General features: G+C 41.2%; 1 protein-coding gene across 3 annotated transcripts in view; it reads left to right on the forward strand.

Moving 5' to 3' along the window:
- The window catches only part of pde4d (phosphodiesterase 4D, cAMP-specific), a 177,037-nt gene that overhangs the window by 17,662 nt on the left and 134,046 nt on the right, over positions 1 to 25,329 (forward strand). For 2 of the 3 annotated variants that reach the window (XM_034595967.1, XM_034595968.1), the window contains exons 2-3: positions 702 to 758; positions 15,952 to 16,178. In XM_034595967.1, coding sequence (XP_034451858.1) covers positions 714 to 758; positions 15,952 to 16,178 — 272 coding nt within the window. In that variant the 5' untranslated portion in view covers positions 702 to 713. Of the gene's footprint in view, positions 1 to 701; positions 759 to 15,951; positions 16,179 to 22,441; positions 23,320 to 25,329 lie in introns of those variants that run through there. The other variant, XM_034595966.1, reaches the window with a different exon arrangement.

The following is a 25,329-nucleotide window of genomic DNA, read 5'->3' on the forward strand; positions in this document are numbered from 1 at the left end:
GTGTGTGTGTGTGTGTGTGTGTGTGTGTGTGTGTGTGTGTGTGTGTGTGTGTGTGTGTGTGTGTGTGTGTGTGTGTGTGTGTGTGTGTGTGTGTGTGTGTGTGTGTGTGTGTGTGTGTGTGTGTGTGTGTGTGGCAGGGCTCTGGGTTATTAGGCCAGATAAACAGAGCAGAGTTGCGTAACTCTGGCTGATAATTCACTGACCTTTACCTTTTACACTCTAATGCATTCTAATAGGCCAGTGAATCCCAGCATGACACCTGTTCACCAACACACACACAGACACAGACACACACATACATGTATGCACAAGTACATAGTTGTCAAGGAGATCGAAGCTTTTATTTTCTGAAACCGTAAAACCCCTGAGAGGTTGTATAAACTTACCTCAGCCTGTCAAGATAGTTCTACTGGAAAATAATTTCAAACCCTGCATATGAATTCTCCACTGACTGTACAGTCTGTTTGTGTTTTTGTTTGTTTGTCAATTTGGCCCAAAAAATTAATGAATTAACTTAAAGCTATATTTTAGAAAATGTAGCAGACATTTTGATATGCTTTTTAATTTTGGATACATAAAAAAGGGCACCTTTTTGGGATGGTCTACCTCCAAACAACTGTTATTATTCTTATCATTATTTTATTATTATTATCTACAAGCCTTCTTTCTGATGAACTCTCTGTCTGTTGCCTGTTTTAAAGGTGGCACACACCATGCAAAAGAATGACCGGTCCATGGACGACAGCCAGCGGGAAAGTGTAAGTTAAAACCATCTCTTGTTTATCTTTATTTTCCCTTTTACTTTCTTTTAGCTTTTTCCTTTAAACAACTTCACAACCCTGAAATCCTTTTTTTTGTGTTACGTAGTTTGTCCATACGTCTTTTTATGTTATATGTTTTTTTACGTCATATCTTCTATCGTACACTATTATACATATAATTATGACCGGCTTTGTAATAATGTACATTTACGCAACCGTGTGTCTTCATTCATATTATGTTTCTGGCATTTATTGGTAACTTTAACATCTAAGCTGTGACACAGTTAATAACAGAACTGGGAATTCAGACGTTTACACCACTGTCGGTCATTAGTGGTAAAATGAGATGGAAACCCCCCCGAACTTGACACAGAGCGAATGTGAGAAGAATCTAATTTGGAGCAGACTTGGAAGTCAACTGAACTCACTCTGCTGCTCAAAAGGAAACTGAGATGTTTTGCATGTCGATCACTGATTTATTGATATGAAGTCTACATTTTGCATGATTATCATGAATTATAAAAAGGTTACAATGTTGTAATGATGCACAAGAAAAGATTGATTTTTTGCACAAAGTTGGAATATGAGCATATTGTCCCTGTGAAGAGAGTTAACACAGTTAACGTCAGGTGCATTATCATTACTTTTTCAAACAGGCAGGATTATAATGCTCGAAGAAAAAGCTTAATTTTTATACTTCTTAGTAAATTGTCCTTAATTTTCTGTTGGAATGATTATAACGAACTTCAGATGTGTTTTTTGAAGCAGATCATTTTTTCTGTCAGTTTTTATTTGTGAAGCCTGAGACAGATGCTCTTTGTTTGCAATGTAATGTAATATGTAAAAGGTTTGGCTTTTGTCTGACAAATGTCCCGTCATTACAACAATATTTTCTTCAGTATGTGATTAATAGTTTGTTCTGTAAGAGATAAACAATATCTCAATTTAAATTGCTTGTTTAATCAGACCAACAGTCAAAAGCCCACATATATTTTATAAAAAATTAATCTTCATAGTTGAGAAGCTTAAACGAGTCAATGTTTGACATTTTTGCTTGAAAATATAAATCGATTATCAAAATAAAAATTGCTGATTCATTTTATGTCAACTGACATATTGATTAATGAGCTAATCTTTGCAGCTCTGCTTGACAAAATAAATAACCATCAACAAACTCTACACCTCAGATTTTTGCTGTGGTTTCTCCTCATTAAGATTTGCTCGACGTGCGTACATGACAACCAATAATTCAAAATGTTATAATCTCATATTTAGTACCACACTGTTTTATAACAACCCCACAAAAGTTCCAAACTGATATTTTCATTTCATTACATTCTGCATCTCCTCCATCACCCATCCCCCACAACAGCTACACCACCATCAACATCGTACCGACTGTATGTGGGCTTTCACACGAGAGTTGAGTGCAATCTGTCCGTCATCCGCCACTATCCATCTGGATTTAATAGGCAGGTTCTTGGAAACCCTGACAAACAGCTAAGAGAGTCCAGAGCCGTGGTGTTCTGCTGGAGATGGAGCTGGGATGGAGCAGCAGCAGCAGACGCTATCAGGCTTATCCTCCCATGCATGAATAAGAGATTCAATCATATATTCTATCGCTGTTGACCTTGAGTTTAAGGTCAAAAGAAGGGCCAGTGTGCAAGTCTTTCAAATGGGCTGACATCATGGAGGAAATTAAAAAAACAACTGTAGTTGGAATATCAATCAAAATATGAGTGACAGAAGGAAATTGGCTATATGTAGGTTTTTTTTTTTGCCTTATCTTTTCCAACACTAACAGCTGTTTACTTACCGATCAAGCAGAAACATTGCAAGTATAGCATCAAACTTCATTTCTTTTCTCACCAAGAGCTGTCTCCAGCCTTGGAAAGCAACTCCAATGTTAGCTCTGGTTACCTCCGCTCCGTCCGCTCGGTTTGTTCGTTGTTTTGTTTGTTTGTCACAAAAAACTCCTGAACTGATCAAGGGGAACTTGAAGGAGGTATACGCTCTACTGATTGCCTGTTGGTTGATTTGTTTGGTGTCAGCACCATTACGCAGAAGCTATTGGTTGGATTTCCACGAAAGAACTATAGGAAAGATTCGGACAAAGGGGCGGATCCAGGAATCTTTTATTTCATCCATCTTTAACATTGTCAGAAAAACCTGGTTTATTTAGGAGCCTGATATCTGTGGTGTGGCGTGATTGAATTCAAACGGTTTGTGCTCTACTGAGTGCCATTCTAGTTTCTTCTCTTTCTCTCACGTCTTTGCTTCTGCTGCTACCCAGTTAGCCCTGAGCCAGTCTCGTCACTTTCCGATAGTGAGTCACTGTAGTGTCCAGTTCGCCCTGAAGACGCGCTGCCGCTCAGAGGGCGCATTTTAACCTTTTGTATTGTAAATGCAAAGATGGCTGACGACGCTCTTGGCACGCGACCGTCGCCGCCACCTGCTCCTGGCGACAAACCGCTTTTGGCAGCATGAGGAAATTTACATTTGGCTTCTTTTAACAGAGGGAAAGAAATAGACGCATTTGCAGTTCTGCTGTGATTGTGCCACATAATCCACATTCCTGAGTGAATCATTGTGAAGGAACAGACAGAAATGTCAAACGGGCCATTACAGCCTGGTGCTGAGGTTCCCACACAGTTTCACTCTGTCTTGGTGTGTACAGAAACCATATCATTATCTCTTCTATTGTACAGTGTGCTGTGCTGTGGGTTGATGTAACGTAGATGTACTGTATTCATGTGTCCATATTAGAGAGTTCACTGTGTGTCACTTTCACCGATGCTGCTGATGAACTGTCTCCTGTGGGGATGCCCTAAAGCCAGAGGTCACCAGGAGGGAAACATCCAACGACACAACTGCTCAGAGAGATGCATCATATTACATTAAAGGGTGAGGCTAAGACAAGCTTGACTGTGGAAAACAAACTGAGAGCAGCAGCGACGCTCCCTCGTCGTCCTGGGGGGCATATTGAGGTGGAGCGGGGACACGGGCTGTGCTGATGAATACGTTTCGCAAGGCTCTCGGGGGCTGTCCAATCAGGCAGCGCCATTGATGAATAGTCATGAGTCACCTTATCAGCATCACCATGGTTACGCAGTTGTGACTGTGGCCCTGTGAATGTGATGAGGGAATAGAAATGGGCCAAATGCTGCTCCGTCTTCTTCCCACACACATCTTGATCACCAATTAGAGCCCAGCAGGGAAGCGTCTAGGTCATATGTTCGGGCCTCTCTCAGAGAGTGGGTTTTGAGAGAGGTGATTGGACGAGGGGAGAGGATAAGGACTATGACTGGGTGTCGTTTTCTCAAAACTATTAGATTTTGATTCACAAGGTCCCAATTCGATTAGATTTTTGATTTGATTCAATATCGATTCGGGATATTTCAGCTTTAGTTCCAATTTTGCCTGGATATGAAAAAGATTCTCAGAGAACTCATGTTGTTAATAGTACAAGTAAACCTCTAACATGGTGCATCATTAAAATGTTAATGTTTACATTAAGAGTTGACTCCATAGTAGTTACATTAATGTACTTTTTATTTAACATGACCAACAAGTGCGAATAAGTGCCGTGCAGGACTTAGTGCAGGACCATATTGTCTGTGTAAACCATGACCATTAAAACAATTCCAATCTTCTTAACATATACCATTAACATAACCTCAGTCTGTTATAATGAACAACTAAAACAAATATAAATAGTTTTTAAAGATATAATGCAAACAAGACCTATGGCTTACGGACCGGCTCTAACTTCAGTGGCCATATCTGAAGTCTGTAGAGTGGTTAAAGCTTTATACATTCATGGGAAACCGTAAAAGACATCAATCACAAGATCTTTAGGTTTTAATAAACCACTATCAGGTCATTCAAATGAAGATCGAGTTGAATCAGAAAGTCAGTGTTTGTCAACCCAGCCAGAGAGATGAAGAGTTTTATAGATTTAATGCATATGAAGTGTGCATGAAGAGAGGAGGAGGAGTAGGATGAGGAGGAGGAGGAAGAGGAGGGTTTTGGATTTGGCTTGAATTATTCGATGATTTAAATTCACATTAATCACCACTGAAGCCAGTCGGCGCCCGCCACATTCAGGTGAGGGCGGGGAGGCGGGGAGAGTGGAAGTGGATGACAGGATATTAAATGAAAAGTGCTGGGAAATTAGATTGAACAGGATCAGAGAGGGGGGGGGGTATGACTGAAGGATGAGTAGGACATCAGACAGAGATAAAATAAAAAGGATAATGGAATAAATGGCCGGGACAGCACGTTATGATTCCCCAATTCCCAACTCTCTCTCACAGATGTCTCCCTCGACACGAGGTGCAGGTTAATGATGTGATCAATTCCCCAGAAGCCTCTTCTCCTGTTCTTAACACTTGTTGGAATCCCCTTCAGGATTTAACAGAGCCATTAACGATACTCATGTAAAAACAACTGTGCCAAACAACATGTTTAATATCTCAGTCAGCTCTCCTCTTCATCCACCTTCCACTAACTTTTCCTCATTTTTGTTCTCAAATGAACATTTTACTGCATCACACACACACAACAGAGGTCATTGTTACGATACCTGATGTAATAACAGCAGCCCTCTTATCACTCATTTGCTGGGCCGAGTGCAAACAATGTTAATTGTTTTTGAGCTACTGCTTATCTACATGTTTATTTATTTATGAGAGAGTGCAGCAATCTCCTGTATATATGAACCATTTAATTGGATTAGCAGGCAGCTCTATGCAATGGGGACATATTCAGGCACACAGGGAATTGATATGTCTTTTCCTCCCCTGCCAAGACTCATGGTGCAAATTTGTTATATCTGTCTGGTGCCCATGTACTTGTCAGGGTCTGCCAGTCTGTTCCATTGTTTATGTGGAGCCTGCACTTTATAAGGCTACGTGCACAATCATGCATGCATGCAAGAAGGGAGGTAGACAAGCTCAATATTTATTTATTGGTATACACCTTGTATAAAGAAATTACCAGCCGCTCACTGTTCTCATTTCACAGCCTGTTGACTGCGTTTAAAGTGTGATTAATCTTGCATGAGGCAGCGTGCTCAGCACGGATGTGGAGTTGATGCATGAAGAGTGATGCGTGAACTCTGCCTTGGGAAGGTCGACATGAAGGATTCATGGAAGGATAAATCTGTTTCCATCCTGTTACTGTCAAAAGTTATTTTCAATACATGGAGGACACATGCAGTTTCTTTCTCGATTTCTTGTTATAAAACAATCCTGACTCGAATGCTTTATCTTCAGGGCAGCTTGAGGCTATGTGTCCATACTGCTATGTTTTTGTTTGAAAATGGATCGTCTCTGCTACGGATATGCCTGGCGTCCACACTACTTGGAAGTTTGAAGTTGGTAAAACTGAGAAGTTTTGAAACTCTGCTGGACCTGTTTTAGTTTGAGACTAAATCTACAGGCAGAAATGGGGATGATTTGGAAATGACGACGTAGACTCACAACCAGGGACATAGGTTTGTTTGGAGTATAATGCTAAAAAGAACATTATTTAACATGTATTCAGTTATTTCCTAAAGTATAAAACACACCTTAAAAATACCCTACATTGAGAAAATGCTTACTGCATAATAAAAGACAATTGACCAAAGACTTCACTGGACTTTTTTTTTTATTTGCAGAAACCTAAATGTCATGTTTAACATACAGCTTTCAGCCCATCAACCTAAAGTTTTATGGGGTATAATCTCTCATTTTGTTACATCTTGCCAATAATGAAACAAACTGACATATGACTGTCTTCAGTCAAATGCATGGCTTCAATATATATAGTACTGGTAATTATTTGAGTACACAAGACTACTTATATACAAGGAAATACAGTGATCACACCAGAAACCTCAGAAGGGCTGTAGTTATATTAAAAGTTAATGTAAAAATCCTCAGGTGAAGGGCAATAGGCTCTCTCTCTCTCTCTCTCTCTCTCTCTCTCTCTCTCTCTCTCTCTCTCTCTCTCTCTCTCTCTCTCTCTCTCTCGCTCTCTCTCTCGCTCTCGCTCTCTCTTGCTCGGTCTCTCTCTAACACACACACACACACACACACACACACACACACACACACACACACACATTTATGTCCCTCTTCAAGATAAGCTCCATGGCAGAACATCACCCAGTCTTGAATGTAAGCTATTTTGTTGAGTTGCCTTATTGTGAAAGGTTGGTCAGTGAAAGTGTGTTTCCTTTCATGATAAGCAGTTTATCTGGATGGGACTTTTATTGTGAACGGACACTAACGGAAGTGGTTTATTGTTTTTGACTGAAATTTGCGTAGATGTGGAAAAATAAACGGACACTGTTCAGTTCTTATTTGACTATGAGCTTTCAGTGAAGGCGAATTAAACCCTCGGCTACATGAGCATCAGAAAACTGTGAATCTGCAACTCCCAAACAGCCAGTGTGACCCGGTGTAATCACCTGTGTTATTGCTGGACTCATCTTTCTGTGAAAAGAAATATGTCAACAGTGTCTGCCTTCTGTTTGCTTTCTTTCTCTTTCCTTTTTTTCTTTTCTTTTCTGCTTTCCTGACAAATTGAACATCACTTCTGAAGTGAGTCACTCACTCACTTCCATTGTGTTTACAGAAGAACAGTGCGGCAAGGACTAAACCATTTGTTTGTAGGGGGGATACAGGTGGCCTCAGGAAGCCTCCACTATTTTTGGATACAAATTTCAGTCAATCATTGAATTATTCAGCCAGTTTCAGCCATTTTCATTAAGTACTTAGAAATTAAATTAATAATATACATTACATACATTTTTTGGTGAATTTTTTATAATTCAGGCTTCTCAAAGCCAAAGCCAAGGGAGACTCTCTGTCATGGCCCCTGCTCGACGTTTGTTCTACTGCCCCAGGCTACTAGGAAGGGGGGGGGGGGCTCTTTGAAAGAATTTGATTAATTTCCCTCACCTCCAATATAACACTTCAGTACGCAGCTGTTACTTCTTTATCACCTGTCCTGCTAGTTTCCTTACACGTCTCATTTTTCTCACATTTGCTACTGAGATGAATGTAGGAAGCAGAAGATATATGAGAGTTTCTCCTGTGTTTGTTTTGCCTTTGCAACCTCGTTTTATCATGCCGCGAAATTGGACACTTTTAGAAGCATATTTTTTTTAAATCTAATGCGCGTTGTGTCACATCCAAATTACAATAAACATGTTTATTGAAATTGTGCAGCCCAAGGGGGCATGCAAATACAAAAGGAAATGCAAGACAGCGACGCTCGGAAAGGAGGGAAGAAAATGGTGTGCATGTGCGCTGGGAACAGCAAAGAGCACAAAGGTAATTTGCATATAACAACCACAGGAGATACCTACACCGGAGGCGGGGAGCTGCTCGATATCATGCATAGCTGTAGGTAAATAACAGGGAGGATTTTGAATTTACCGTCACTCAAGGTGTGGTGCAGCTGCATGCACAGGGTATGTTTCACACAGTAAATGTGTGATGAAACAGGGTGTTTTTCTGATGACTGATGGGGAATCTAGACCTTTAAAGAAGCAGCAAAGGTGTAAATTATTTACTGCCACTTTCAGAGAGGACCTCTGTGCTGTATATGGTGTGCAATAAAAAAATCATCCAGGCATCACCTCCCTGTATTATCCTTTCCCTCTGTAAATCCCCACAAATCCCAAGATGCTGAAAATAAACTTAACACATCATGTCACAATGCAGTATCCGAGCCTAACAGGTGCTCCCCTATGTTTTATTTATGCGTTGTATTGTACTGTATGTCTCCAAAGAGAAACACTGCTCCCATGTATGGACATAATGGACCGTAATATTAACCTTTCTCTGTGGAATTATTCATAGCTCAGAGACAAAGAGAGAGTTAAACAGTATATTATTCCCAATCCAAACCCACCGCCCTTCCTCTCTTCATCCTTTGACCCCGTTCCACGTGAAAGCTGCTGTGGAGCTGCGAGCTCTGTGTACTGTAGGAGATGAACTGAGTTAATTTTTATTATCCCACAGGACGCCGTGTTTTACAGCTATGTGCATCACCAGATCAAGCAGTAAAAACAAACAGGCTGGCTGTAAATACCAACTCTCGCCATGGAGTGACAGATAAACCTGTGTTGTTGCAGCAACCGGTTCACTAAGAGAGCATCTGCAAGGCAAACACGTGACTGCCATTCGAAATTCGGATTGTAGAGTAACATGAGCTATGGATATCAAATATTCCTGAATAAATCAGGTTGCATATCATGCAGAGTCAACATGCAGAGGAGGGTAAGGAGACTGAAAAGGAAGCTCTCAATAGATAAAACCTCTTTCTCTCTGTTTTGTTTCAAATATAGTGTTTGCTTCCAGAAAGACAAAAACTGCCCATATACCGGCTGATAAATGGGAAGACTAAATTGTTTTTTCAACCAGGTGATTTACCGCAACTCTTCCAATAGCAATCTTTCTTCTTCATCTCCTCCCTCAGACCCTCTCTCCTTTCCTCCCTTTGTCTGCGTTAACTTCTTTGCCAGTCACTTCTGTCGTTGCTCCTGGCCTCTCCCCAGAATCCATTTTAGATTTATTCTCTGATAAAAATCAATTGCTGAATTCAGAGCAAAGAGATGAATGATGGCAATGATGATGAAGGGATGCGCATCCCGAGTGCGGCGCAGATTGCCCCTGGCTTGGAGTGAAGATGGTGCATTCCCTCAGTTTAATCTAAGCCTCTAAACACTGCAGGATTTGTTAAGTAGCTCGCGGCGAATCCACTCGATGAGTTTGGTGTTGGTGCGATACCACGTCCTGATCCAAGATCAATTCACTCTGCTTTTTGGAGCATTTTATCATCATCATCATAGGATTCAGTCGCTCATCTGGGATTGTAAAAATGTTGTTATGTGTTATTATTATAATATCATCAAATTCTGAAATAATGGTGAAGGTTTAGCTCAGAGACAAAGTAAGGGAATGCCTTTCATCTCACCTCAGGTGTTGCTCTCACTCTCAGCAGGTGGTGTCAGAAAGATAAAGAAAGATGCATTATGGAGAAGAAGCTATTTCAGATGTCTACACATGCGTTGCATACTTATGATTTCACACCTATTCTATATGAGCGTCACTTTGAAACAAAAAGCACTGACAGGGCTGAGGTCCTGTCCACATGTTACAAAAAAATTGAAAGGCCAAGCAACACCCAGCCAATGTTCTGTTGCCTCTCAAAAGGTCAACAGAAAAAGAAAAAAGAACTAATTTAGATAGGATGGTAAAATATGATGGAGGGAGTAACTTTCAAACCTGTTGCAGTTCAACCCCCAGAGATGCAGGTTGAACAGGGCGGCGGGCGGTAAACAGGCGCTCATCAAAACCTCTGTATGATGAGCAGCAGCCTCGTTACAAAGGTGCAACAGTGACAAGGCTCAATCACAATATCGATGCCAACGGAGAACCACCTGCATTTTTAAGAAGCCTCGGATTATGAGTTTTCATCAAAGGCTTCAACCCCCAACAGAAAAGGTGGTAAATACTTTTTTTGTCAAATGAATTCCAATTCACATACATTTTTAACCATTTCCACAACAAAGCACAAATAAAAGCAGAGTGTGCATTGTGTTTTCTAAAGGATTGTGTGTTGGTTGGCGCTTGATCATGATCAAAGTATCCTCATTTTTTCCTCCAACACTTTATTCTACCTCTTTGTCATCACAGTAACTCATCTCTTAGATTCTCTCTCCGAGCAAACACATGTAAGCTAAGAGCTCAAGTCAGAGCAGGACCCATTTTGAATTGATTTTTTTACTCCCTAAGCCACGGAAACCACATAAAGTGTCCACCGAAACCACATCTTTCTAAAGTTAATGAAGTACTTCTTCACTATGTGACACAGAGGTAATTACGATGTCAGAAGGCTGATTGATAGACCTTAAGTATTGCTTTAACGGCACCATGAACAATTTTAAACCTCTGAAGAAATACTGTTGAAATATGGGATTTTTTCTGTCCTTTGCAGAAAGGAAGCCAATTTGACTCTATGGCCTTGTCCCAATTCTGTGATTTGTTTCACCAGCACTTCCCTTATCACTGTCACTTAGCTACAGTGCAGTTGGACGTGATGAGAAAGTTTTAATGGCCCTTGTATTTTACCATGTGTACCATGAGCTGTTTGGCCTGATAGTACCAATTTAAAAAATAGTTAGTCACAGAGGTGCAATGAATCCTGGGATAGGTTTGTAGCCACAAGACGGATCCATCCATCGGAGCCTTCATTGCTTGGCGATGAAAGGACTCTTTTCTAGACTGAATTTGAAGGAGCCTTCAATATGGGATAGCTGTCCTCAAATGCAGCCTACAAAGTAGGCAGCCCCTGAATTGGGACACAACACTTTGGGAAACTAGCTTGCCATGCTAAATGTACAATGTGCCAAACCCTTTCCCCAAATAATAATTGTTAAGTCGTAGCTTGGCAACTGTAACTTGGCACTAACGGCAAATCAAGCTCTGGATTTCGCCACGTGGACCTAATAATGGGTAATGCAAATAATTTGGACAGAATCAAATCCTAAACCCAACTGTATAGCATGTGTTAAACACCCATCTGCTCTAGAAATCTGCAAACAAAACAATAGCATGCTACTCAAACTAGCTTCCAATCTAGCCTAAAGTTACCAAACATTATTTTCATGGTAAGGCAGCATCTCAAAAGCTAACAACATTATATCATTTTGTTGGAAAAGCCCTGTTGAGGATTGGAATGTCCGCTGCATTTTTATTTACAAAAATGTATCTTGCATGTTGTCGGGTTTGATCAATTTACTTTCATTAGTGGTTAGATCTCAAAGCCCTTTCCTCTTTAGATATACCAAAAAAAAAATTGAAAATACAAATGATAAAGTTTAAAACTAACCTTGTATTTCCATGTTTTAACCACATCTCAGAGCTGATAAGCGAGGAAGTAGCAACAGATGATTCAATTAGTAAGCAGACAGTTATTCTTTGACTTTGAGTCCCTTGTTTAAAAAATTGCTATGAATAAGGTGTAAATATAGGCTAATTGTAAACTGCATGTCAGGGCTAACAACTTGAACAACGGGGGGGGGTTCCAGTTTGTTTAAATACGTATATAATAATCTCATCCTTTGTTAACTTTTAAGCTTTCCCACAAAACTGAAGAATATAAAAAAAAAAAAAATTTCCCCACATGTTAATTTATTACCCGAAGGCAAAATCTGACCCGTGGTCAAACAGTTGGACCCCGACCACCGCTGGATTGGCACATGATGTACACAGAGCACACAGAAGAGTCACAGTGGACCAATTAACCTTTCACTGATCCCACTTATCATAAAGAGCCACTTCAGGCATTAGGAGAGACGGCACGACTTGAGTGAAAATGAAGGACCGTGTGTGTTATCGACAGTCGACAATCAGATACACACACACTTGGATGTCCTAACCTTTGTATCCTCTCCAGTCTCTCGTGTCCTCACCCATGGTCTTTAATGTGACTGAACTCATTTTCACGTGCTATCCATTATTATTATTATTAGTTTATTATTTAAATATCATAATAATATGTTTTTCTTAAAAATCACAGGACGCAACAAACTAAATTTGTGTGAAGGCGAGTTCAGTTAGTTAATCCAAGGTGAAGGTGGATGTGTTTTTCATTCTCACTCAGTCATTCCACTTCTACGAACGTATGGATAGGAATTCAAGTAAAAAGCAGAAAGGGGAGTAATTATGATTTAAGTGCATAAATGGAGTGGTCTTATCGAATGGTGTAAGTGTATTACACAAGATAAAGAGCAAGTGTAAATATAGCACAAGTGTCCCTGTCAGGATCACCAAAAAGAACAAAAAGCCCCCAGATGAATTGTTTAGTGGTCTGTGAACATTCTGGCAAGTGGACGGCAGCTCATTGTTAATACAGACTTAACTTCACTGAGTCGTGAGCTTCATCGTCTACTTGCTCTTCCCTCCGCCTGCTAAAAAGTGAGGGTTAATCATGTTGCCCCCCCCACCTGCTTCCCTCTGTGAGCAACCATCTATACGGCAATAAGTCTAATACAGGTAATTATGTAGCAATGAAAGGCTCGATGCTTCCTGGATGAAGATTGGCATCTTGATGGATGCAGGCGTGGAAGGGAGGGAGGGGTGTTGAGGTGACTCGGGTGCACGATGGAGGCTGAGGCAGAACAGTCACGACAAGGAAGGTGAGGAGAGACAAACATGCATCGCACGCACACAGGACATTACATTGTTTTACATTCATTTCCTGCTGACGACCCAAACCTTAAACCAAACAGAACTTTAACTTAAATTATGCCTTCACCATGAAATTGGATGGTTTACATTAAGGGGACTTTTTTATCCCTTCAGGAAGACAAGTTTAATGCGACTGTATAGGTCCTTGCCACAAGACCACACACATGCACAGACATGCCCACACATACACACACACACACACACACACACACACACACACACACACACACACACATCTGAGTGCTTTAAGACGTCTTCCTGGCCTAACAGAGATGTATAATGCTGTAAGGGTCAGCGTATAGTGCTAACTGCCAGGATAATTCATTTGTTTTGCACTTGGAGGTGGAATAGGTGTATTTATCCAGCAGGTTGCTCCAGGCTATGCATGCACCATTGAGGGCCTCTGCTTGCCACAGCCAATCATTCTACAGTATGACAACCTGCAATACATAAAATCTGAAAAAACAGGGAAATAATTTTAGCTCACTGTTGTTCTTGCTATTGGTGAAGCTAAATTAGTGAGCACCCACAACAGGGCCTCAACGTAAGTCCTCTGCATGTCAAATGGTTTCGATAATTCCATTAACTACTGCAGTGCCTGGTCGAAATGGGCCTGTCAGGGCTGATTGCAAGGAATCTTCACCGGACTGTGCTGTGTGTGGTCAGTCGGTCTCGTTTGTTGCCGCTGGAGTTGGGTATTCTGCTCCAGTAGTGCGTAGGTGATGGAGTAGAAAGCAGATGAGTTCCACAGTACATACATTACACAGCTGCAGTCTTTCTTTTTCATTGTGCAGGACCCCCTTCAGGTTATCTCCACCACGATGCTATTTGGCAAAGACACTGTACTGTGTCTATCTGGGATTCTATATGTGGAGTTGGGTGAACAGGGAGGCCCTATAGCGCTACTCATTCCAAAGACATATAATGTGGGGTTATTACCTGTAGATGTGCTGTAAATGTGAAACTTAAATGTCAGTGGTTGACCCTCACCTAATGGGAAAGCCTTGTTATTCATGCAGAACATATAAGAGCTCCTCATAGTTTGCGGCAAGATTAATGACTTCGAGTCTGCCTCTATTTATCACGCTGTCTCAACCAGCTCACTCCATACGTGTGCAGTGCTTATGTGTTCAAGTGAGTTCTGAATCAAAGATAGTCCTGCACTCGAAACACAAATTACTGATTACCACCCAGAGGAAAGCGAACCAAAGAAACAACAAGGAATTGAGCTTCTGTCCAGCTCTGTTCAGCAGAGTCTCACTTGTATTGTGTGTTAATTAAAAACAGGGTAATGGTAAATGGAATTTATTCATGTTGTGTTTTTCCAGCCTCTTCGACCACTCAAAGTGCTTTAGAGTACAAGTCACATTCACCCATTCATACAACACTATGACTTGCTGGTTAGCGGACGACTCTTTCTACCTCCTAAGCCACAGCTGCCCACTAGATATTTATTCGGCACACACACAGAAATATAGTAATCTGCATTAGGTAATATGTTTGGTCTTTTTACAAATGAGATCAATATCTGCAATCTCGATTTCCAGATGCAAAAAAAAAAAACCATCAAGTGTTTGACCGCAGCGTTGGAGTGTTGAAGCAGTCCTGTTTTAAAAGAGAGGCTTTGCTCTGCCATCACTGCAGCAGCATCAACTTTTCTCTGGTACATTGACCCCCTGATGTGTGTCCTCCAGGTTAACCTGCTAATGTAGAATGAGTTTCTCTCCTCTCACTGGCTTCACAGTCTCAGCTTTCTCTTTGCACACTCTCAGTCCTTACTTCAGGTTATTAGATTTTATTTTTATTTTTTTCTCATCTCTTGAGCTGATTCTCACTTTGAGTCTTGTGTGCTGGTAACGTCCAACAGTATTCTAATCATTACTTATTTTGTCTTATTTCATTTGATTTATTTACTTTGTAACTTTAATTATCACTTGCCATCGACATTTGTTCTTGTTTTTGTCTCTTTTGGGAATCCGTTGCCCAGATGTTTCACAGGAAAATCATCACATAACATTTGTAAAGTTGCATAAAAGATTAATTATGTTTCTGTGCACTTGACAGCAGATGGGTAATTAAAATTTGATGGATGACCTAGATAGGATACATTCAAATAAAGATCTACACTCGTTTTATTTGTACCATCAAAGAATAACATTACAGGGTAATTTATTGGGGGCTCTCCTCTTGACTTCCTCTTCCTCTTTGGAGATTAAGGTGTCATCTTATCTTGTACTGCATCTCTTTGTTGAATGAGTAAAGCAAATGTGTGAAAACAATCAGTGCTGTAAAATGCAGTATGTGTGCTGTCGATCGGTGGTACAGTAGTTTAATGTGTCAAAAAGTATACGGTAACATACTAAAATTTAAAAAAATAGGAACTTCATCTTGTTAATTGATAAATTCAGCAAATAATTCATACAACATGAATCACTTTCCCCACAAAACGGGGCAGAACTTCTCGCTTAGCAGAGAATTACTCACGTTTGATATATTCATGGGCCCCCACGATGAATGGTTCACCTACACACGTGTTTTCACGCCTCTTGGTTGCTTGGTTGGTCGGTTTATTGGTCAACAGGATTAACACTTTATGGATTTCCTTGATACTTGGGCCAAAGACACCATTACATTTTGGGGCGGACCTGATAAGATGGATGGGTGGTTGGATTGTGTGTAAAAAAGTGTAAATGTTTTTTTTCAACAATTGCCCAGGGATGAATTCATGAATCTTGATATTTGGTGCAGCTTGACTGAATTTAATGGGAGTGTTGGGACTTGTTGGAAATATGTGCCTGAATCAGTGTCATTCTATTTCTCTGCTGGTTTCACCAATACAAGCTGATGAGTGCAAGCCCTTTTATCACTTTCCAGCTTCTGATTTAATGACCTTTAATTTGATTTCAGATTTCATCTTCCCTTCATTTGTCCTCATCTAGGTGTCAGACGATTCCTGCGACTCTCCAGAGCCGGGGCCGATCACCTGCATGGAGCCCTTCCTGGTGCGGAGGCTGTCTTGCCGGACGATCCAGTTGCCGCCTCTGGCCTTCAGACAGGCTGAGCAGTACTACTCCAAGCTGGAGCCAGACACAGGCCCACCACGGCCCACCACACTGCCTCTACGCACCCCGCCACTCATCGCCATCACCTCCGCCGACACCAGCAGGTAGACATCGATGTATTCATGTGCTTGTGTGTGTGTGTGTGTGTGTGTATCTATGTCTGTGTTCTCACGGACAGAATGTTTTTCAGTGGAATGGGTAATTAGAGTAAGGGTAGCTGAGTAGAGTGTACTGGTGTGGTGGATCAATACAGTAGCTGTCTGAAGGGACTGAGGGCACATCACACACTAAGTACCTGACACTGTGCTTACAGGTTGGAATCGATGCGTTTTCAAGATTAAAGGTGTTTGTTCAGGGTTTTAACTCATCTAATACTTTGTGTAGTTTACATGACGGCAATCACTGTCCAAAGCATACCGCACATTTTGAGATGTGCTTTATGTATTCAGTCAGAGAGCCTGCTTCAAACTGCTCTGCAGTGTCTAGGTAGCCTTCATTTTCCTCTTCGATGAGTCTAATTGATGTTAGACAGTTTCAGGAAATAAAGTCACTTTAGTCCCAGACTAACTCTCGACTGTAAGAGCCATGTTTCCCTGGCAACAGTCAGTGACACATGACCAGTGCCACCAAAATGACAGAAAAAGAGGAAAATGTCCTATAATTGTAGTTTGCTAACAGTGTTGTGTAGAAAGCAATAAGGAGGGAAATCTGTGGACACTTTTGTCCAATGAAACCATTCTAAACTAGTCTCATAAGTTAGTGTACATGTAGTCTTGTCCCATTATAAGCTGCAGCATCTCAGCTGTTGAGATTTCATGTTACTTGTATTGTTTTTGTACTGTTACACTCTTTGCTGAATTCAACATTTACTGCTGGAGGGAAGAGAGCCGAGCAGTTTGACACGGTGGCTCAGTCAGCATTGTTTTTTTAGTTTGTCAATGATTTTAATTCTTATAGTAGTTTATAATACTTTTCTTTTGTTTGTTATTTTCTTGTTTTGCATTGGTTGCAGTGTTTTAATAATGGGTTTGTTGTACAATTAGTTTGAATGGTATGCACTGAAATGCACATGTATCATCTAAACATATAGTTACAGTAAGAGGTCATTTTATTTATTTATTTGATTTCAGGTTGCCTTTTAAGACATAGCAGGGGACGACAGATGAAAAGTAGCTGAGACTTATTTACTGTAATTTGTCTGTTGATCAATGAACACTGTCCCTATCAAATAAACTGCCAGATGAATTCAATGTGATATGAAAGGTTGTTCATCAGCAGTCAAGCCTCATTTTGTCGATATCCTCACAACAGCACAGCTCTCATTGACAGTAAGTCCCTGTTTTCATCTGCCGCATGATCTTAAAAAAATAGAAATCCTTTCCTACACATACAGGCGACAGAATGTCCATTATGATGGATTAACTACCCCACACACAAGTGTATGTACAAAGTGAGTTTCCTAACACGGGGAAATAAACAGAAAAAAATGGCTTCCTGATAAGGTAGGAAATCAGTTACATCACGATTTTGAATGTGGTTGGCAGCAATGCTATGTTGATGTGTTGACTCACATAATGTAAACCACGGGTATTCAAATTATCCCTGACTGGCAGCATGTGACTCATCAGATAACTAGGCCTAATAGCTTTATGTTTGTCACCACAGTCGCTGAAAAGCTAAAAATGTAAATCACCATTTGAGAAATTGCAAACAAGACAGGAAGTTTCAGTGCAGAGCTAGAACACTGGTTTTGAAAAATCGACACAGTAATCCCACACATGTCATATGTGGCTTTATTTCTAACTGTAATTATCCAAGCTTTTGTGTGACATTTAGTTGTATCGAACTGGCTGTAGACCTTTAAACTTATGGCAGATATTACATTTTTTGTGTTTTTCCGTGACATAGAAAGATTACGAACACATGTAAGAGACGTGATCAGAGCTCACGGTCTCTCTGGGAGAAAGGATAGCACCGGCTTCCTCTTTAACTTTTTCCTGTGTTGTCCTTCTCTCTCTTTACGAAAGGATGATGGGACCCGCTGTGTCTCACCGGGTGAATAAACAATATAGAGAGCCGAGGTGAGCTGCAGCTTATTAATAAGGCCTAAGCTTGTTAAAATGAATTTAATTAGAGAATATGTCAAAAGGCGCAGACTTTAAATGAGAGAAGTGTTATTGACTTGTCAACTTCTTTATCGAGAAACAAGAAAAGCTGGCGACACTTTTCCAGTTCTAAATTACATTTTCAGACAGATCTATTCTCAAGACAACTCGTGCCTTCTGATTCAAACTTACTATTTAAATATAAAGAACATGTTGATTCAAGGAAATACAGCATTTCTTTTTCTTTTTTTTTACCTCATGTTTGTGTGTTTTCAACATTTTCCAGCAGGGAATAATTCATGGATCTTAATGGAGAAATAAATCAGGCACATTTAGGGGACTCAATGAATGTGTCAAATTTGGTGCAGCTTGATTGAATTAAAGGGAGAGCGGAGGTATGCGCTCCACTGAGTTCCATTCTAGTTGTCTTTTGTTCCTCGCATTTCTGTCTAACTAGGTGTGCCGCCCATTGTTCACATCCTTGTCTACTGTGTCACAGAGAAAAGCTGCAACCCATAATGAAGAAACACAGTAAATACTGAATAATTTACAGGCAGACGTTGGGATAATGCCAAAAAAAAGAAGGTGTCAGGCATTAGAGGTGGAGGCAGCTCGTCCTGTCTGAGGAACTGTCAGCAACCAGCGAATGTGAACTTCAGGAAAGAGCAAACTATTCTCAAGAGTGCACAAGTGATCCCTCTTTTTTTAAATCGTGTCACAGTGGCTGGATGAGGGTGAAGCAATTTGAAAATGGGATGTGTAATTATTTGAAGGAAGGAAGACGAAGGCAGAGCAGGCCTGTCACCGACTCCTGACATTGACTATTTTCAATGATGTGACTTTTCTTTCCTTCTCTTTTTCTTTAAGGATAACTGCAAGATAAAAAAGTTTTTTTTACCACTAACATTTCAGAACTACTGCCTGCTGCACCCGAACACCACCTCATGTGAAATCAAAGCTTTTTGCTGTGTAATACAGTCTATGCACAAAAATGTTTGGCTTTGATCACACAGCTTTCTGGATTTATTGTAACTCAGCTCTTTCTAACAGTTACGTTCCATCGTGTTAACACCACATTGGGCACATCTGACTGTTGTCACAGCAAAACATACTAAGTATGAGCAAAAAATAAATAAAGGCCCGCAGGCGGGGAAACGGGTGATTTGTACTTTTTAACTTTGTTTCGAGCTTGATTCATTTATAATTCAGCTCGTCGGTGAGAAGAAATATGCAGTTGTGAAGAATTACGGATGAAAGATGTGCGGCACTAAATGCTCCAACTACAACTTTTGTGTGAGTTCGCTGACATTAACTTTGTATGCGGCTAAATTAGACTGTCTGTTATATTAATGCATGAGTGATGATGTAGAGCGAAACCAGTGCTCTATACTTACTCTCATAGTGTGAGAACAAAGCATTGATTCTGTACCTTGAACAGTGGCAGCACTACTGTCTTTCTCTGTGACTAACACTTCTGTGCACACACCCACAGTTTCCTTCTGTTAAATCTAAAGCAGGAGAGTTTTCCACATAATTTATAGCCGGCAGCTCCTCAAAAAAACCCATAAACATATGTTGATTGTGTTGTTAGAGGCCGTGTCTCAAGACAGCCTGATTTGTTTCACTATAAATAACGTACGAGTGGTAAATAGTGGATGAGGTTTAGTGTTGTTTGCGTACACATTAATGCAGACTAATGTTCTTTTAATTAAAATGAGGGAGGGTAATTTTATATTTGCATTCCAGGGCTCACATAAAAGCACAACTTATTACCAAAACACCATCAAATCAACTGACTGATGCTCCAACAGATGTTTATTCTGATGTTAATATGTCACAAAGTGTTCAGATATAAAATTACACTGACAACGGCAGCACCAGTATCACAGACAGGAGTGAATGTAACAAGATATTACTTATATTCGAAACTGTGATCCCAGGAGTCACACGTATTATGTTTTATTATTTTTTATTGTTTCCAAACACACACAGATTATAGAGAGTTCACAGTACTGGTAGATTTTTATATTGCTCTTTTTCTTAAAAAATCTACAGCTCACGGTGTGGAATTGTTTGGTTTATGTGCGCAGGGTTACATGAGGCTACAAAGTAGAGACGTGTGTCCGGATTTAAAACAACTGTGTTGAGAGTAAGAAAGTCTTTAATGTGAATTGACCACGTCTGGTTGTTTACCTGCTCTGGTAAATTAGGTCGGTATTGGCGTCGAAAGCAATCAGGTGGAATCTCTGATTATTAAACGCCCCTTATCTCAGCCATTACTCTCTCATTTTAAATTAAGAGTCTAAATCAACAAGTAGAAAGGAAAATACAACTGAGATTAAAAAGAGCTTACAATTTTAGATTTATACGTCAACAGTTGTTTAATGTTTACTGGGGTAGGTAATTTATACGGTATTTATATATAAAGAAATTAAGTTGCACATCTTGTATATTCTTTGGTGAAGGTAGATCCCAGTGCATGCTGGGATGCAGTCCTCCTGGTGACCTTGTGACACAGCAAAGCAATTACTGGTGCAACTGCAGGCTCAAATGGGAGAAAGTCAGCAGGTCCTCAGATTTGTTATCGTTGTAGAGTAAGGGCCCGGTCACACATACGCGAATGAGAAGCCAATGGCGGGGGTCAAAGTTTAAAGCTGAATTCCATGCGAAGCCACGCTGTGGTTTGCCTCGCCACAGGTTTGTCCCGCGTTCGGGCAGACTGGAAGTGAACGGGAAAGGTTTCGCCCCTGAGACATTTGCGTATGTGTGACTTGTGCCTTAAAGAAGAAATCGTGTAGAACCCTCAATGCTACTCAATACGATAGCTCTTGTGATTAATCGTGCACACTACATACTAAGGCTTGAGTCCTCTGTCGGTTTAGTTCCGACCCGGCCTTTTGCTGCATATCTTATCTGCCCCCTTTCACACTTTTTCTGTCCTAACAATGAAGACCATGGTGCAAAAAAATACTTCAACGCACTGTGACAGTTTAATATTAGTGATAGGTCAATAGGAAATGCAGTAAGTCAAGCTAATAGTGAATTTAAGCGCTATCTCTCCAGAACCACGTTAATAATGGATGTTTTTTTTTTATTTGAACCTTGTAGGAACTGTTTTAAAATATCTCTTCCCCCGTGTTTGAACAAATATTTGAATTTCGAGAATTAACAGCCCTAAAGAGTGTTTGGTTAACATCAGTGTAGGTAAAGGTGGACTGACACAAAGTCCACTCACGAGCCGCTGACGTGCACATGCATGGCGCGTTTGTGTGCTGTCCCGGCCACCATTACACTTACCTGCCACTTCTGTTTTCAATCCCCTGGTTTCTGAGAAGATTGCGTTTCTGCCGTTAAAGCAGGAGAGATTTCATTCCCCACACTGTTAGCCTCCAGAGTAATAGACTTGAGCTGCGAGGGAAGTGTGGGGGGAGAGGAAGGAAGGAGAGTGCTCCTCTCTTCAATCACAACCGGGGAGGAGAAATTTAACAAGGTGGCTATATGTTTGCAATCCTATAGACATCCCAGCCACAGACACACAACATGTAAAAAGTCACTTTAATTTATCACTGCGGAGATGAGCTTATTTTACCCTGCATCGTGTTCAGTGGTGGAGCAAGTACCCAAACATTTTACTGAAGTAAAAGTAGAAATAAAAAGACCAAGATGTACATGAGTGAAAGTAAGTAAGTACTTGAGTGTTGCCTCTATATCCCAAATGCAACTCACTATCATAGCAGCTGAGTCCCAGCAGTGGCATCTGTGCCTCTGCAGGTGTGATCTGCTCCTGTTGAAGGAGGTGGGTCTAATGTTACCTGTCCGCTCTGATTGGATGAGTGGACCATGTCAAGTAATTGTTTGTAAAAAATCTAGTAGAAAGTACAGATATTTGCGGAAGTTTGTACCTGAGAGTAAATCAACTGAAGTACAGATACATGAAAATGTACTTAAGTCAATCAACAAAGTAAATATACTTGTTTACACTCCACTTCTGACTGTGTGTAATGCCTCCTTTTACAAATACAGTCCTAATTTGAATAATTCATCCGGTGTATTTCCACTTCTACAACCCTACAAACTGAATATGTTGTGATAAACCTGAATTAAATTGGGATGATTGGATCATAACACTGGTTCCATGCTGTTTTATGATTTGGCCACCTGGCTCTCTGCCTACTCCCACCTCCTGGTTTACAGGGGAGGGGCTTTGGGTGGGTCCCTCATGTTTAATGCATTTTCCTGTTGCCTATATCCTGTCGCCGCCCGTTCCTGCAGGGGACTGGAGAAAGGGAGGAACGGTGTTGACATGTCTGGGCGGTTTTACGCATAGCCCACCGTGCGTCAAGTTATAGGGGACAACCGCGGGGTCTTTACGGAAGTTTGCGTGTTACTGCGTGGAAGGACCCCATCCCGCCGCGTGGACCCGTCCTGTGCGCTGCAGCACGAGCACCTTGCTGAAATGGGCGTGCACGGAGAAAGCTGGGAGCACTTGGACGCCAAACTCAGTTTTTGAGAGTTCCTCTTCGTCACAGAGGCTCGAGCTCGGGATGCGCGAGTGGACTCCTGCTTGTCTCTGTGGGACAGAGGCGATAAAGTTGATGGAGTTGGAGTCGGTGCGTGATTTGCAAAATACTAACTGGACATGAAGCAGCCGGAGTAACTTCTAAAAAGTTCTCTTCATCACTTCTGCGGCTGTAGTTAAACCTCCGGGGTGTTTTTTTAAAGGTATTACGCACGCCTCGTATCACCTTTTCCCCCGGGGTCACCAAATTTGAGAGCTTCTAAAGTAAAGTCCTTATTTAAAAAACATACTAAACAACTACGTGGTGAGGAGGATGGAGCCGGTTTGCGGGAAAGTGGGGTCGGGCTCTTTAGTCGCCGGCGGGGGAACCGGCGGCGTGAGTGGTGCGAAAGCGCCCAAACATCTGTGGCGGCAGCAGAACCAGGCTGCGCTCTCTCCGCTCCACCACCACGCGCTGGTAGTGCGCAAGAACGACCGCGTGAGACAAAGAGGCTTTTCGGACACCGAGAGATATCTCAACCCGAGGAACATGGATCGGACTTACGCCGTGGACACCGGGCACCGACCCGGGCTGAAGAAATCCAGGATGTCGTGGCCGTCGTCCTTTCAAGGTCTTCGACGGTAAGGGCAAAAAGGGAAAACTGCCTCTTCCTCCTTCTCCTCCTCCTCCTCCTCCTCTTCTTGTCTTAATTTCCCTCGATGAAGATGGGCGTTGTTTGCATGACTGACGCGCGACAGTGATAAAGTGATTTAGCTCGTTTTTTAGTCCTGTAACTTTGTCGAGGAGGTTATTGAACATATGTGTCTTTGCCTTTTGCTCGACCTCTGTTTTTTTGTCATCACTTTTTTTCATCACGTAGACAAAAGCATTGGCTGCGCGCACCGCTGTGGTGCTGAGGAAAGGATGGATGAACTATATGTGCTCGTCTGTCGATGACAAACGATAAAAAAAAAAGAAATAATCATAAGAGCACAGCGTTTGATTCCTCTTGTCACACTTAAAACTCCACACACTGGAACTTATGTGTAAATGGACCTTTTTTGAATTTAGGTCAGGAAGATGCGTGAACCTGGAAAAGACGGGTTTAGTGTCTCAAACAAGGAAAACAATAGAGCAAAAGTCAAAATAGTATCAGTCAGGAATATATGTGCAGTTATCACTGGCTTCTATGTTCATGCTCATGTCTGTTCATTAGGCTCTATCTGGCAGCAGGGGCGGCATTTAGATTTCAAAGCTGTGTGTGTGTGTGTGAGTGTGAGGTAGTGGGAGGGCAGTTATTACAGACACACATCCTCTAATGGGCACTATTTCTTTTAAGCTGAGGTAGAAAAAAACACAGCCATGTATTTAAATTTGTCTACATTTTTTAAAAATAATTTATGTCCCGATAATGAAATGGATCGATGTAACAAACCAAACCAGGAAACTACTACTGTTCTGTCACTAACACAATTACAGCCTACATAGGGTTTTGCTATTTCTGACCATTATGGTACAGATGTAGTTTCTTCTTTAATAACATGCATCTGCTAAAATGGTGGAAAAAGCCCTACAGGCTATACATTATTTTTCCATATTCTACAGTCACAGAAATTGGAACTATAGTGGAAGGTGTCAGCAATGTCACCCCATTCAGGCTTTATTATATTATGTTAATGAGTGAAAAGAGTATCTGGTGAATAGCAGTGGCCCTATGGTCAATGTGGCGGTGCAGTTTCCGGCGCTCTCTTTCTCTCTTGCTCGTTCTGAATAATGGTCAAGAAAAATCCTGTGAATGCTAATAAAGAAATTGGATGAAAGGCTCTATTATTATTATTAGCCAATATCAAGGCAAAGCCCATCTAGAGAGACAGGGCCGGCAGCAACAATGCTGTCAGTGTGAACACCACATACTGTATGTGCGAGCCACAGCAGTTCTGCAAAGTAGCCGTCACACACAAGAAGAGGTGGGCGGTGTGGCACAAGGCTTCCATATCAGTGACAATCAATCAACCAACTGAACTCTGCCATCACAACAGGATCACTCGTGTGGCTTATATAGCCAGCTAGCTTGTGAAATACGAGGAAAGCAAGTGGAAAAGACGAGTTATTTAAAAAATAGCGCTAATACTGCACAAAAGTACAGAAGTCATGTCCTCCCATTCCCCTACAAATTACACCCCTGCCAGGCAGACAGAGATGTACATGTGTGGATCGACAAAAAGACAAATGGAGGTTGAAAGGTAGGTCACCGAAAAGTGACCTTTCATTTAGATTGTGTTCAGTGATCTGAGGGGAAAACGCCTCCATCAATACTTGTTTTTTGTTTGTCTGTGTAGCCTAGGGTTCATGTTCCCAAGTAAAATTGAAGTGCTCTCTGTGAGGGAAGGATACAGTTCATCAACCCTAACACACAGTGACCACATTTTCTCAAATGACACTCACAATATTATGACTCACTGCACATGACAACATGGATAATCTTGGCACGCGTATTAAGATCGCCCGGTTCCTCAGATGTTGCTTTTGCACACAAGCAATGAAACCAGAGCAACTACTTTTAAAAAGATGACAACGGTAATGTTTGCAATAACAACAGTTTTATTGAAGCCTGCCTGCACACAGACAGGCACAAAAGCAGCTCGGCACTC

The sequence above is a fragment of the Hippoglossus hippoglossus genome, chromosome 9 (assembly GCF_009819705.1).
Source record: "Hippoglossus hippoglossus isolate fHipHip1 chromosome 9, fHipHip1.pri, whole genome shotgun sequence".
NCBI lineage: Eukaryota > Metazoa > Chordata > Actinopteri > Pleuronectiformes > Pleuronectidae > Hippoglossus > Hippoglossus hippoglossus.